Source organism: Balaenoptera physalus (genome assembly GCF_965194825.1).
Source record: "Balaenoptera physalus genome assembly, chromosome: 14".
Lineage (NCBI taxonomy): Eukaryota > Metazoa > Chordata > Mammalia > Artiodactyla > Balaenopteridae > Balaenoptera > Balaenoptera physalus.
The window spans coordinates 48,151,744-48,167,763 of record NC_138893.1 but is presented as its reverse complement, the minus strand read 5'-3'; the positions used below and the strand labels follow the sequence as shown (position 1 = coordinate 48,167,763).

Here is a 16,020-nt window from a genome sequence, read left to right as displayed (position 1 = left end):
TCTTTCTGTGTGAGAGGCTCCATCCAACCTAGGGCGGGGGCGATGGAAGGGAAAGAAACCCACTGCCCCTGGCAGTTTTCTCCCATGAGCTGTGGACCCTGCAGCCCCAGCTCAGTCCTTTGGAAGCCGAGGAGGGACCCTGTCCCAGCTGAGGCCTGCCACATGGATGTGCACATGCACTGCCCCAGGCAGCCCATCCGAAGCCAAGATTGTATTTCAGGCCAAAATGCAACCAATACCTAGGCAGCAGGGCGGGCCTGGCTCTGCACTCAGATTGGGCCAGCTTCCGTGCCTACCCCTGCTAGCCGCACAGAGGCAGCGCTGGGCACGGAGCTGACAGAGGCTACCTCCCACTGTGTCCCTGGGGGGCTGGCAGTGAGTGCACCCAGCACAAAAAGGGCCAGCCCCTGCCCTTGTGGGACACAGGGGCTCCCTTTCCAGTTTGTGGGAAAGGAAAACTCAAGATACAAACAGAAGACAGGAGTTCTCCAGCTGGTTAGAGAGCTTCCAAATCCTGAGAGCCCAGATGATGCTGACAATTAATAGCAAGCTTTCATTAGTGCTCACTCGGGACAGCACTACCTAATGCAGACCATATCTGATCCTCAGAACAACCCAGGTGCAGGCCCTTGTTATAGCCCCATTTCACACACAGGCAGACTAAGTAAGGCTCATGAGGCAATTTTCCTAAGGTCACACAGCTGGGATTGAACCCATGTCCGCCTGACACCACTGCTTGTGTCCTGACTTGTGCCCTGTATGTGGCCTATAGAGAGCCACTGATCCCGAGGATGGGCCCTGCCTCATCCTACCCACCCCACATCTGGCAAATAGTTGCTGCTTAATAAAGACTGGAGCGTGGGTTTCTTCTCGAATCTTGTAGCATCTGTTGACCAGACCACAGTGCCCACTGGGGGTGTGCACTCTGCAACTGTTGGTGAAATGAATGAATGAATGGACAGATAGATGAACAGTGATTTAACGGCTTGCTTTGAGCCAATATGGATACACCAGGCAGGGCCTCACCTCCGAAATCTGGGAAAACTAGACAACTAAATTCTGGAAGGGAGAAAGGGGAGATGGGGAAACAGAGGCAGGGAGAAACAAGGAGTGATGGATTTGTGGCCAAAAGCTGCTCGAGAGGATAAGCAGGGTGCTGGGGAATGGAGAGACATCAGCTCATTTTAATCCAAGCCAAGGAAATCTGAGGCAAGATTTTAAAGGGGAAAAACCCACATACTGCTCCCACCTCCACGCCACCCCTTGGAAATTGGCCTGAGCTTTCTGAAGACTGACACTCTGGGACACAGGTAGAAAAGTTAAGAAAATGTTCTCCAGGCATTCCAGAGCACAGAAGACAGGCAGTAGCACACAGCCTAGGGGACGGACAGATGGACACACAGACAGACACTCTGTCTTTGTCACTGCCCTCCCCTCCCCCAGCACAAGCTCACGCTCTCTGGCATCTACCTCTTAGGGTGTTGCCTGCCCAGGGCTGCTCGGATGGGTGTGAGCTGGGAGCAGGTATCCAGATGAGAAACCACTCGTCAGGCAGGCCGGTGGGTGATGTCATCCCACAGAGGCTGCTCTGATTCCCCTCCCAGCCAAGGCCTGGAAAATTGGGGGCTGAAGGAGTCAGCCCGAGGGAGGGGGAGATGAAGTGGAGCGAGCCTCCTGTCTTCAGATAGGAAGCGTTTGGCAGTGGCATGGAGAAGGTGAGTACTCCTTATAGAGAGAAGAGTCTCTCCCAGATTGGAAGGGGACTTCTTGTCAGGGTCTCATCCATCTCATCCTTGTGCCTTTCTCAGAGCCCGTGGCTGGATCTGCTGGGGCTCTGGCAGTGCCCCAGAGCCCTGCCCCATGCTTGCCTCACACCTGCATTCTTCTAGCTACCAAGTGGATGGACCCCTGGCTCCTGCCTGATCTGGCTGCCAACTTAGGCTTCTAAATGAGGCTTTTGCTAAGTCATTCCACTGCTCCAGCACCTTCACTGGGTCCCTGCTGCCTAAAGAAGAAAGGCCAAATTCAAGCTCAGTCTTTCTTGACAACCTGAGCTCCCCAAGTTCCCTGACGCACAACTCTGATGCAGGCAACATTCATTTATCCAACACACATATATCAAGCACCCACTGTGTGCCAGTCACACTCTTCTATGCTGGTTCTTATGTCCAAGCCTCTGCTTTAGCTGTTTCCCCTGCTTGGAATGCCTTCCCCTTTACCAACCCCAATTCTACCCAACCATCTCTGCCTCTCCAGGAACCATCCAATCACTCAGCTATAGTGCTTGCTCCTGTCATGCACTGGATTTTCTTGTGGGGCACTGCTCTCCAACCAGATCATGTGCTTTAGACAAGAGTCTCCCTGATGAGGAAAGACAGACGCCTCAGGACTGGTGCCATAGGACATGGCACTGGACACAACAATTACCTGAGAGTCGTGATGCGAAAGCATCAAACTGGAGTCTGAGGGTCTGAAGTCCAGTCCTGCCTTGTCCTTATTAGCTCTGTGACCCTGCAGAGGACACTTAATCTCTCTGAGCTTTAGCTTCCTCATCCATAAACAGGAACAATAACAGTACCTACTTTGTGGGGTTGTTTGAGCATGGTATAAGGTGATGGGGTTAATGCCCTATGTAAACTGTAGACTGTTTATAAAGCAAACAGGAAATGGGAGATTTGGGGAGGAGAGGAAGGGCTTAGGTTCCTCTGAAGCCTCAAAACCAGCATGCAGGGGCTTCCCTGGTGGCGCAGTGGTTAAGAATCTGCCTGCCAGTGCAGGGAACACGGGTTCAAGCCCTGGTCCGGGAAGATCCCACATGCTGCGGAGCAACTAAGCCCCTGCACCCCAACTACTGAGCCTGTGCTCTAGAGCCCGCGAGAGGCTGAGGCTGCATGCTACGACTACGGAAGCTGTGCTACTGACGCTGCATGCTACAACTACGGAAGCCCGCGCGCCTAGAGCCCGTGCTCCACGACAAGAGAAGCCACCGCAATGAGAAGCCCGCGCACCGCAACAAAGAGTAGCCCCCACTTGCCGCAACTAGAGGAAGCCCGCGTGCAGCAACGAAGACCCAATGCAGCCAAAATAAATAAATAAATTTATAAAAAACAAAACAAACCAAAAAAACCAGCACGCAGGTCAGGGCAAGGGCCACAGTCACCAGGAGAAGCGGCCATGGCTCTGTTCCTTCTCATGCCTTTCTCAGACGCCACCTCCGGGCAGGCAGCGAGCATTTGCCAGCTGGAGAGCCATATGAGAACCCCCAGGGCCCACTTATGGATGGACGCCAGCCCAAGCAGCCTGAGGCCCCTTATCTGCAAGGATCCCCAGCATCAGCCCCTTACCTCTGAGTTTCCAGTCTCACTGAACTTGCCAACATTCCAGATGGGGAAACCAAGGCCGGCCCAGAGAGACGTGGCGACTTGCCCAAGACTCCGGCCCTGGTCTGGCGGTTTCCCCCAGCCCACATGGCCTCCCCTCAGCCTCTCTCTCCAAACGGCTGGGCTCATCCTGAGAAGCCAAGCCCTACGGTGGCCCCCATCCCAGGCTCCCCATGCTCTCCATGACCCCCCAAACCCTGGGTGTCCCACCAAGGTCCCTTCAGTCTCTCACAACTGATTCCTCCCAGGCCAGCCTCAGCCTGCCGGCCTCTCCATAGGCCCTCGGGCAGCCAGGCTATACGTTTGGTGAATAAAATGTATTGTTGTGGGCCAAGTGGGCTCTGGCTCACTGTCTCGAGAGAGGGAAAAAAGGGACGGGAGCCCAGTGATTAGCTCAGGCCGAGGCCCTCGTCACAGGCAACACGAGAAGGATGACTGCGAGGGGCTTGGGACAGGCAAGAGGTCCTCTGCCTGCGGCCTTCTCCTCTGCCCGCCCGCCCAGGCTGTTCACCTCCCGTTCCCTGCCTACGGCTGTGAGGGGAGGGGCTGGTCCAACCCCCTCCCCTCAACCTCTGACCTTTCTGTTTTGTCCCCCAACCCCGACCCTCACCTCTGCTCTCAGGTTTGGGCTGGGGAAGGAGGGCCAGGTGGCACTCGCAAAAATGGAGGGGCTTCTAGAAGACCCTTCTGGAAATCCCTTCCCTCTACCTGACACCACCTCCATCTAACAGCTGAGAACACTGCTATCCAGATTTTTCTACCATTGTCCAGTAAAACCAAGGCTAAAGGTAAGCCTCTGACCTCTGTCCCAGCTCTGCCCAGACACAGAGCACAAGCCCAAGTCCCTGAGGGCTATGGGTGCCCAGGCAGCCCAAGGTCCAGAAGCCCCGAGACCAGAGGCAGGTCCAAGCTCTGGATCCCTGGGGCATGGGGGCTGTGACTTCATCGCAGTTACAAGACTCCCCACCCCCCTACCGGCCACTGCCTCAGCTGGGGTGTTGGAGACTTCAGCTCTCTGCCTCGGATTAGCAGCCTGAAGGGAGACTATCATCTTCAGCTGGCCCATCTCACAGGGGTGGAAGGTGATGGGAGCCTCCCCACCACCTGGGCACTTTCTGTGCGCCAGGCTCCCGGTGAGATGCTACCGCATCCGCTTAGGGAGGCTAGAGAGGTTACGTAACCCGAGACCAGGACGTGGCACAGCCGGGATTTAAACCCACACATTCCGGGTCCAGGGTGCATTTGCTGACACACTGTGCTATGTGGTCATCACCCATCAAAGGGCTCCAAGGCTGGATGTGGGACCTAAAAAGGGTTGAAAGGAAGGCAGAGGGGACGGCTGAGAAGACGCCAACATGCTGACAAAGAGCTGCTACACATCACAGGGCACCGGCTCCGTGGGCCTGCATGCCAGGGACACACATGTTCACACACATGCACTCACATGCACACCAGGCAGTACCTGTCACGTTCTTCTTAGGAGACTCAGCCCAGCTGGAGAGCCACACTTCCGAGTCCCCCGAGAGCAAGCAGCAGCAGGAGAGAAGAGAATCAGAGGAGAAGAGAGAACCGTTAGGCAGGCAGGAGATCCACAGGCCGAGTGGTTGCCGGCAGGGCTCTGAGTCGGGCCGCCGGGGCGGAAGGCGGGGGAGGGGAGGGGAGGGGAGGGGAAGGGAGGGGAGGCGAGGCGAGTGATTTCCTGGCCCTGGAAGTGCTGCTGGGCGTGGGCCTGAGTGATTACAGAGGAGCTGGGACACTGCTGGCCAGGACGGGGATAATGAGGTGTCTGCAAAACGCAGGAATCCTCTGGAGCACAGAGAATCCTACACGATCCGGGCCTGGAACAGGGCCCGTGGGTTATCGCTGCCCTGGAGAAGGCAGCCTGGACCTTCCTCTCTGGCCACGTGGGTGGCTGGCCCTGATCCTCACCAGGCCAGAACACTCAGCAGCCTGGGCCTGGAACCTTAAACGTCAGGTTGGAGAGCCCAAGGCCAGTCTCCAGCCACCGCACCACTGGGCCTCAATGTCTCGTCCAGCCCTTACCCCAGCCCTAAGCATTGAGGCAGACAGACAGGCCCTGGCAAAATGGAAGGAAGCCTCATTTTAAAAAGTCTCACACCCCAACTCCAAGCCAGAAGAACGGGGACCTTTAGTGACCAGAAGAAACGAGGGCTCTCGTCCAGGCTCAGACAGCCATGTGTGATCTGGGCCTCAGCTTCCTCATCTGTGAAATGAGGGTGCCTTCCTGCCGAGAGGGAGGAACAACGTCAAAGCACCTAAGACAACTTAAGATCATGAGATGTGATATAGTAACATTATGAGGCAAAAAGTTCTTAGACTAATCAATGGTGTGGACATTTCTAGAATATCAGAGGGTCAACACGTAATGCTGACAGTTTACCTACAGTGAACAGTGGCTCATTTACACCCAGGTCCTTGAGCTGGGTACACACCTTTTGCCCCATTTTACAGGGGTGGAAGCTGAGCTTAGACAGGGGAAGGAACAGGCCCAAGTTCCCAAGAGGCCAGAGTAGCAGAGCCAGAAATGGAACCAGGTCTGGGACACCCCAACTGGTGCTTCCTCTGCTGAACTGCTCACTGCCTCCAAAGGAGAACAGCGTTGGCTACAGTGGCTACAGCGAGAAGGAAACGTGGAGATGCAAGTCTGAGAGGCAAACCCTTGGGCTGCTTGCCTGGTGTTGGCCAGGAGAGCGGCCCGATAGATAGTAATGGTAATCATCACAGCAGCAACATTTATACAGCATCTACTGTACACCAAGCATTGTACTGAGCACTTACATATAGTAACTCATCTGTTTTTCATAATAAACCTACAGCAATAAGGAACTCCCTCCATTTTGCAGGTGAAGACTATGAACCAGAGGTTAAGTAACTTGGTCCAGCTAGTACAGTGTTCATCTCTTGTGGTGACACAGGCTTCAGGCCTCAGTCTGATGCCGCTCACCATTTAAAGCACCTAACTGTCCCTCACTCAGCAAGCCACCTTCCAATTGCAGGCTGTCTCACTATGTAGACCTGGGAAGCCTGGCCCTTCCAGTGCTCACTGTAAACCAACAGAGTGGGGATCCGCTGGAGAGGTGTGGCGCGGCCTCTGGAGTCTGTCTGGATTCAAATCCAGGCTCTGCCCCTTTGATAAAGTTACTTAACCTCTCTGAACCTCTTCCCTGGGCATATCCCATGAGCTTGGTTCAATCAGCTCTGTGGGGCAGCAGGAAAATCAGGCTCCTGGAGTTGCAGGGACGAGAACCAGATGGCATTTCAATACTAGATGCATCAAGAAAATGCTGGCACACAGAGATGCTTCCCACAGACACTGGGTCAGCTGGAATTGGGGGTAAAGGGACTCTGGGGGACTACACCCACAGACAAGCATCCTGTGGCCAGAGTCTCTGCCCAGGCCTAGCAGCCAGAAGCCTCCTGGGACAGCAGGAGCCATGCTGGCCCAGCTTTCATGCCCTGGCAGGGCCGAGACAAAGCAGACACACTCTGAGGCTTTCAACTGCTGTGGTTGAGGGGGTCTCAGTTCAGAATGTGGGGCTTCATTGTCTGGTGCCAGATCTTGCTGGGGTTATGACTTCTTGATGCTGTGCCCCAAATGCGGCCAAGTGGCTGCCACCCAGCAAGGCCATCCTAACGCCCCTGGGCAGGCCCAACGCCAGACCCATCCCAACACCATCTGGCCCCACCCAGCCCTGGGCTGAGCCAACTTAAGAGGTCGCCCACACCTCTCTCCATCTCTGCTGGCTTCGTTACTTTGTACACTTTGCTTCGGGTTCTTCGGAAGGAAATGTTTTGGGAAGTGCTAATGTCCGTCAGTGAGCCAAGGGAATTCATTTGGCCTGGGCCTGGAGGACCCAGGAAGATGTGTTCTGCTAAAACAGGGGTCGACGGACTTTCTGTGAAGGGCCAGAGAGTCAATATTTTAGGCTTTGTGGGCCACGTGGCCTCTGTCGAGACTACTTACCTCCGCTGTTACAATCCGTAGAGGAATGAACGAGCTGTGTGCCAATAAAACTTTACTTACAAAACCACATGGTGGGGGGCTTCCCTGGTGGCGCAGTGGTTAAGAATCCGCCTGCCAATGCAGGGGACACGGGTTCAAGCCCTGGTCTGGGAAGATCCCACATGCCGTGGAGCAACTAAGCCCGTGCACCACAACTACTGAGCCTGCGTGCTACAACTACTGAAGCCCATGCACTCGTGCTCCTCAACAAGAGAAGCCACCGCAATGAGAAGCCCGCGCACCCCAACGAAGAGTAGCCGCCACTCGCCGCAACTAGAGAAAGCCCGCGCGCAGCAACGGAGACCCAACGCAGCCAAAATAAATGAATTAATTAAATAAATTTTTTAAAAAACCACATGGTGGGCTGGGCTTGGCCTGTGGGCAGTGGTCTGCCAGACCCAAGGCTGGGAGATGAGGTTCTCAGAGAAGGGGAGCTGCTCCAAATCCCCAGGGGAGAGAAGTGGAGGCTGTTGGCCCATGTGGACTAAATGCTCCCGAGGCCTTTGCTGCTTGGTTGGTTTTTTCAACAGTCATCTTGAAGGGTCAGATGCCCTTCTGGGCCTTTGGGGTGTGGGCATTTGGGCAGGCCAGCGAGGGCAGACAGGAAAAGATCCCTCAGCCTCTGGAAACCGAGCCCCCACTCCTAAATGTGGAACAACCTGAACTCATGCCCACCCCCTTCCCCCCCAATAAGCAGGCCTTCCCTCTTTCCAAAGGAAAATGGGAAGCGGACCAGAAACGAGCCTGTCTTTAAAAAAAGGCCTTTTTAAAACATGATTTATTTCCCAGTCCCCTGGATCCGCAGAATTAATCCAGTTCCATGGCTCCCACCCCAAATTTCCCCCCTTTGGAGTGCCTTCTCTCCAGCCCACCCGAGCAAGCCCTCTCCCAGGGCGGGAAGGACCCCCCTCCGCCTCATTGCAATGAACAGAGGAGTGGCCCCCTGGCTCACAAACCCTGGCCCCCCAGCCAGGAGGCAGACATGGCTGCTGGCTCAGGGCTGGGAAAATGGTGAGAAGGAGAGACGGGGCAAAGGAGCAAAAGGCAGGCGCAGCCAAATGAGCAGCTGTGAGTGACACAAACCAACTGCTTCCTGCCCTCCCTGCTGTCTCTACCCCCCTCTCTCTGGTGACAGAACCAAGGGTCCTACAGAGCAGAGTCACGGAACCTGGTGGAAAGCAAGGGGCGTGAGACTGGGAATCTGCACAACTGGTTTTGCTGAGAACTGGCTGTGTGACCTTGGGCAAATGGCTTGACTTCTCTGGGCCACATCTGTAAAATCAAGCATTTTGGGCCCACTGATCTCCAGGATACTTGTTTCATGTTCTAGACTCTTCCAGCAGTAACCTGCTAGTCTCCATAACGCAAGTACACCACAGCTGAAACAAATCTTTCCAGAGAAACAGACCACCTTTCCAGGGAAAACCACTTGAACACACACTCAATATAGGAAACTCAAGTGAAGAAGTCCAACAGTTCGGGAGGCACATAAGACAGAGAGGAACTGGAGCCAGAATTGTTTTAAAATCTTGGTTCTTGCGCTTACTCTCTCACTTAGCTCACTGATTCTGGGGCATTTAGCAAATCTCTGAGCCCCTTTTCCTTCTGTGAAATGGGGATAAAAATATCTACCACGTCTTTTTTGTTGTAGGTCTGCTTTAAGAGTGAAATGGCCTAGTGCCTGTGAAAGGTTTTGGAGGGGTAGGAGTTAGGCCCCTGGAACACAGAAGGGGAGCGGGTGACAGGGACAAAGCTGATGACTAAAGCAGTGTGTGCCTGGGAGACGGGAGGCATGGAGACAGGGTCCCTCCCATGGCCATCCCACAGGACTCATGTTCCCGCTACAGCCACTTCTCCTGGCTTGCTGGACCAGCAAGAATCCAGGCCCAGAGAAAACCAGGTGCCTGCAAGTCCTGATGACACTTAGGTGCTGAACCTGACTCTTGTCGGGTCCAGGTGATTATGAGAAATCAAAGAACAATATTACAGGGGCCCCTGACTTTAAGGACGTTCCCCCCAAACACATATACACCCAAGGACTACGTAACAAACAACTGGATAGACTTAAGTTAGGAGAGGGACTCCTATTGCTCTGTAATGTTTCTTTTCATGTTGAGTAACTCCAGAGCAGTGAGAATTGGGTTCAATTTACCCAAATCTAGTCTCAAACCATGCTTCCAGAAATTCTCCCCTGGTGTAAAGCAAGTTCCACCCATCCAAACTAATAAATCCAGAGTGGGCTGAAAGCCCAGGTGGGAGAGACAGGAGAACAGCCAACAGCATAAATTCCTCGGAGAATGAAAGCAAACCAAGGGCTCAGGGGGACCAGGGCAGGGTCACCCGCCTTATCGGCTTACACAGCCCCCGCCCTGGGCTCCTGGGAGGGGAGGAAGAGCAGGGCCCCTGCCAGGAATGAATACCCCCCTGTTGTCTCTGTGTCCTTCCATTCTTCAATATCTCAGCGTACTTGAACACTCAAGACCTCTCTCTCTTTGGGAATTCTATTGTTCTTACCTCGCTGCAGCCTTGAACTGGTTTCTAAATATCTGTTGTATTCTAGTCTTTTCTCTCCTTTTGTACAACTGAACCTTACATAGGACTAGATTTCTTAAATTTCCTAGACTCCACATGTTTCTTTTCCTTTTTGACTAGGCCACCCGGGAACTCAGCCACTGCTTTCAGGTCATCAGCTAATTAGGGCTTGACAGCTGCTAGCCCTGTTATTTTATTTAACAGTAGAAGGAGAAGGAGCTACTTTTTCACGAGAGCACATCCCTTGTGGTAGGCACTGTACTGTCATAGGCATGAAGTAGCTCAAATCTTTACCAGAGCCCTCGAAGGCTAACAGTGCTTCACAAAGAAGGAGCAGCTTGACCTACATGATATGTAGGGCCTGAAATAGGTCATCATGCTCAGAGCAGCAGAAACAGTGGCACAACAGTGAAAGTGATATGAATGGCATCCGGAAAAAGCATGGCGTGAATTAAGATGGTCAAGACAGAGAACAAGCAATAACTCAAACACGACTTCCAGTCCACAGTCACACGGGTGGAAGTTGGGGTGCGTCCTGCTGTAAGGTGTGTGAGCTGCTACCTACCCACAGGGGCAGCTCTCTGCAGCCTGCTCCAGGGTGAGCAGCTGCCTCCAGCTCATCATCAATACCTACGGCATGAAAAAATCATGCCCTTGGACTGGGGAGGTGAGGGGTCAGGGCTGCTACACCAGCAGCCCAGACCCCTGGCCCTGCCTCCTACGCTCACAGCCTCCAAGGCAGGGTTGGCTTCAGGCTGTGTGATCTGCGCGGGCGCACAGGGACCCATACTGAGCAGGGCCCTGCTCTTGTTTTAATACCCTCTGTCCCCAATTTGAAATCTTTAATCATTTATGAACAAGAGGTCCCGTAAATCATGTAGCTGGTCCTGCCCAAGGCCTGAGGGTTCTGGGCCACAGGATTCTGAGCTAAATAAAGGCTGGAAGGAGCATGTGGGGACTTAGGACCAGAGAGGAGAAGTTTGCCTAAGATCACACAGCAAGTTAGTGGCAGGGCTGAGGCTAGAACAAGCATACCAGTTCCCACTTTCTTTTAATTAATTAATTAATTATTTTTGGCTGCGTTGGGTCTTCGTTGCTGCGCACGGGCTTTCTCTAGTTGCGGCGAGCGGGGGCTACTCTTTGTTGTGGTGCGCGGGCTTCTCATTGTGGTGGCTTCTCTTGTTGTGGAGCACGGGCTCTAGGCGCAAGGGCTTCAGTAGTTGTGGCTCACGGGCTCTAGAGTGCAGGCTGAGCAGTTGTGGCGCACGGGCTTAGTTGCTCCACGGCATGTGGGATCTTCCCAGACCAGGGCTCGAACCCGAGTCCCCTGCATTGGCAGGCGGATTCCTAACCACTGCGCCACCAGGGAAGTCCGGCAGGCGAATTCTTAACCACTGCGCCACCAGGGAAGCCCCCAGTTCCCACTTTCTTAACGTGCATGCTAGGTACTGGGTTAAACATGTGACTAAACGTTTAATCGTCATAACAATCTGTATTTTACAGAGGCAGAAAGTAAGGCTCAGGAAAGTTAAGCTTTTTCCCAAGGCCCCACAGCAAGGGAGCGATGGGTCAGACTTGAGCCCAGGCAAGCTGGTTGGGAATGGGGACAAAGGGGCCTAAAACCGGGGGACTTCATCCTCTGGGTCCTCCCAGCCATTGGCCAAGGGAGGCTCACTTATTTCTGTTGGGCTTGCCTTTGTAAATGCAGCCATACTCCTTTCATTTTACTCCCAGTAGGAAGGGGCCTGCCTCCTTCTCCAGGAGCTGCCTTTCCCAGAATCCAGAGTCCATGTCGGGGCAGCCCAACCCGGGGCAGGAATGCACCGCTGACCCTCTGACCGCTGAGACAATGCAGTCAGAGCACAGCCAGTCTCCCGGCTCAGGTGGGGAACGGGGTGGCTGAGGGCTGGAGCCACTCCACAGCCCCTTAGGGACTAAGTCCAAGGACACCCACCTAGGCCAAGGCGGGCCAGCAGAGACAGCCCAGCCCAAGTGGGTGTGGGCAGAGAGGCCCAGGCTGCCCCCGGGAGCACCGCAGCTGCCCAGGGGGGCTGCCCTGGCAGGCAGGTCTACCTCCTTCTCCCACCCTGCTCAAAAACCCTCAGCTTCTGGTTAAACACAGGTGCAGTGGGCGGACAGAGAGGCGCTGTGTGGGGAGGCCAGCAGGGTTCTGAGCCTCTGCTCCTGCAGCTGCTGCCTGACCCCACAGTAGCCCCTTGGGTGGCGGCCTCCCCCTCCGCTCTCGGGCTCTCACCTCTCCCCATGCCGGGGTGCTGGTGTGCACAGAAGAGACAAACTCAACGCTGTTCAGAGTTCCTGGATCCCAGCCACCCCCCTCCCTGGGGTGGCTGCCTTGGTGGTCCTCCCCCACTTACTGGGGTATCCCCCCTCCCATTCCCCCACCCACCAGCTCCCCCAGCCAAAGCCCGTGAGGATGAGGCAGCGGCAGCAGCAGAAACAGAGGCCAGTGGTGCAGGACGAAGTAAGCAGCCGCTGGGTCTCCAGCCCCCAGCCCGACAGTCTACCCCCACCCCCCCCAGCTCAGTCTCCACAAGAGCCCTGAGAGATGGAGTCAACAGCAATGGACCCAGGACTGACAATCCCACCCCAGGGCCACAAAAAAAGCAATGTTTTATTTTCCCCGGACTGTACTTTCACTAACAGATTATCAATAATCAACCGCCAGTTATCTAATGAGCATCTACCACATGCACAGCTGGAGGCTCCTGGCTATGACCAACTGACTCTCCAGCCTCAGGGACGGGGCACAGATATTTACAATCAAAGACACGCTCCCAGGCACTCCTGACTGCTTCGGGGGTCGTGTAGGTTTGGGGGAGGCTGCGTGGCTCCCTCATCCACCTGCCTGGTGCCGTCAGGGCTGCCACTCAAGTGTGTCCTCATTGCCCCAGGCTGCCCAGACCCTACCGGAAAGCAGGCTGGAGCCAAACATAGCAGGCAGGGCCCCGGGCGCGGGCTCATGGGGGGAACGGAGGATGCAGCAGGGCTGAGACCTGGAGGCCTCGCATCTGTAACTGGACCCCACCTTTGGAGCAGGGCTCACAATACTTCAGCTGACATCTGGCTGGACACTGCCAGAGGAGGATGGGGGTGGGGATGAGGGGGCAGGGGCCAGGGGCAGAGTTCACTTGTGAACTGAGGTTGAGGGTGACCCCCTTTTCAAGGTTTGCAGGCTGCCCTTATCTTGCCCTGGGCAGGGTCTCTGTATTGTTCAACTGGTCTCTGTGTCAACTGGCTCCAGAATGTCTGGATAGTGTTGTAGTCCTAGCAAGTGTCTGGCACATAGTAGGCACTTAATCAAAATTTGTTATGAGTCTCTCCAATCAGATCTGAAGTTCCTTCAGGGTCTTAACCCTGTCAGCATCCTCACGGCACACCGAACACAGTAGGTGGTACCCAGAAAGTCCATGGTGGCTGATGGAAGGACACACACGCAATGCCCTCAGTCCCAAGGGTTTCACGGGAAAACTGAGGTCCAGCTGATACCACTGCTCCAGGGCCTTCTTGGCCCCCAGGGCCCTGCACTTCCTATAGTCTAGGTTTTGGCTGGGGTGGCCTGAGGTACATACGGGCATCCTCAGGCCAGGAAAGGCCCTGAGCCCAGCTGGTGCTGTGCAGAGTAACTCATAGGCAGGCCCCCAAGCCCGGCAGAACATCCCTGGAAGGCTGCGGGCTTCCAGCATCTGCGGTAAAGCCCTTCAAAGAGATTAAAAAAAATTTTATCCATAAGCAATATGGTCTATGGCAAGATGGATGCTGCAGGAAATGGGAGTCTGAGCAAAAACAACTGGCTTATCTATGATGTCTGGTGGGAGCAGGGCTCAGCAGGGCTCGGTGCAGCCTCCCAGAGTGTGTGGCTGGAGCCTGGGGCCTCTCATCACCCCCATCCCGCTCCTGCTCTGCGTGTGTTTGGACCAATCCCCTGAGCTCTCGGATGCCACGTAAACAGAGCAGTGTGAGTGTGTGTGTGTGTGTGTGTGTGCATGCACGCTCACACACACACACACACACACATATATCACTGCTTGGGAAATCCCCACATCTGGCTCTCACGTGACTGAGCTATGCCCAGGAGGCCGCAGCTGGGAGGGCCTGGAGGACAGGGGAGGGTCAGGAGTGTGCGAGCTCTCTGGGGAGCATGAAGTTAACCCTTTGGCACCACAGCTCAGGGACTCTGGCTAATACTGAGCTTCCACCCTGGGGAGAAGCCAGGAAGGAGACCGGTGCTCAGAGGGCCCTGTCCTGGCTCGCTGCACAAGTGTGAGAAGCTGGGACCACTTTTCTGGGTCCCCCTGGTCTTTACCTGTACCTTGAAAGGGCTGCTCTCTCTCTGTCCTGTCAATCCCGGTCAATCATCAACCACGAGGGAGACCCACTGGATGAAGATTTCCCCAATGGAGACCCGTCTGCTGTCAGATACTTAATGAACACTTCCGAGTGCCAGGCACCTGGCTGGGCGGGCCACGGCCCTGCAGCTGTATGGAATCAGGATTCATGCCCTCCTGTCACAGGCAGGGCATGTGTCCCCTAGGAGACCAGTGGAAGCCAGAGTCCTCCTAACAATAAGGAACAGGTCAGAGGCGACCTTTGGGGCAAGTTCTCTCCAACCCAGGCACGTGTATTAATTTTATAATTAGACCTTTTTAAGCTTCAACAACTTTAGTGAACGAGTGACCATCTGCAGTGGTATCTCTCAAACAGCACTGCCCAGCAGGTACCTGGGGGATGCGAAGGATGTGCCCCAGCCCGGTTTAGAGGATGTGACACGCTTGCACAGCCAACGCTAAGACTGACCAGATGCCTCTGCAGGCTGCTCTCCCTCTTCTCTGGGCTGACTCATTTAAAACCTTAGGGAACCGGGGGTAGAAGGTCTCACTCGGCACCCCACCCACAGGCAGATCTATGCCTCCCCTGGGGAGGCTCCCTCACATCCCGCCCGCTGCGCCTCCGCCATGGTAGCACTTGGACATCACATCATAACTGCTGTTTACTTTCCTACCTCCCCGACCCAACTGAGAGTCCTGAGGACATGGACCTCACTGTATCCACCTTGGTATCCCTGGGCTTGGACCATAGGGCCTGGCACAGAGGAGGTACTCAGATGTTCACTGAACAAATCTACATGACAGCCATGGCCAGTGCCAGTGAGTCAGCTCTAGGTCTGGCAGGAATCACCTAATCCTAGCAGAGTCTGGTACCAGCATCCATTCGGAAACTTGCTTCTTATCAGTTTGGCCATACCCTCACCCCTGGGAGAGCTGCCACTAGTATCAACTGAGCCCCGGGCTTAGAGGAGAGAGAGAAACCGAGGTCACTGAAGAAGGTGGGGAAAGGGCCCTCTTACTCAGAACCCTGTGACCAAATGCAAATGAGGAACTGACAGAGGGCTCTCAGAGCCACTAGGCTCCAGGGAGGGACGGTATATGGCCAAGAGGTGACAGACCAGGAGAAACTGCCCCACCCAGACAGATCTGGGACAAGAGATGTTAAAATCTGCCATGTTTGCAAGGTTTCCCTGGGGGGCTATTGCCAACAAAGATAGTCCTAATTTGGCCTCTTATCACTAGCCTGTCGTCACAGCTTTGCAAGGACCTCACCTTCCTTCCGGGAACAGTTATGTACCCAGCTCTGACCCTGACCCAACACTCAGGGAGCCTAAGGTGGTCCAGGGCCCAGGGGGAGACCCTGGCTAACAGGAAAGGCAGCTCCCAGACACCTGTGGGGGCCCTTTTTCTACAACACGGCATCCACTGGCCAGATGCAACATTGGGAGGAAGCATCTCGAAGAGGTGGTGGCTCTTCCTTCTGAGCACAGGGAAGTGAAGGGACTTTCTAACACGGCCCAGTTTTCTTGGTACAAGAATCCAGTTCTAACATTAAGAAAATCCATCTTCATACCAGCTGCTTGGGTCACGTGTGGCAATGACAAGATCCCGAGGGCAAAGCAGAAAGAGTTGGGGAAAAACACTTTTTTCCCTGCAAACTTCTAAGTTTCATTGAAACTTTGGAAAATTTTTCTTTGCCGTCATATTTCAAAACTGACCAATCATAAAAACGTCACAA

The 16,020-nt window shown here is 54.6% G+C and overlaps 1 protein-coding gene across 6 annotated transcripts in view; it reads right to left on the bottom strand.

Moving 5' to 3' along the window:
• Positions 1-16,020, bottom strand: part of SH3PXD2A (SH3 and PX domains 2A) — a 240,859-nt gene that overhangs the window by 60,978 nt on the left and 163,861 nt on the right. For 4 of the 6 annotated variants that reach the window (XR_014253455.1, XM_082425104.1, XM_082425105.1 and 1 more), the window contains one exon: positions 4,843-4,887. The exons of the other annotated variants lie outside the window; for them this stretch is intronic. Coding sequence is in view for 3 of the 4 variants with exons in the window: in XM_082425104.1 (XP_082281230.1) it covers positions 4,843-4,887 (45 nt within the window). In the remaining variant the exon portion in view is untranslated. The remainder of the gene's footprint in view (positions 1-4,842; positions 4,888-16,020) is intronic. 6 annotated transcript variants of the gene reach the window in all.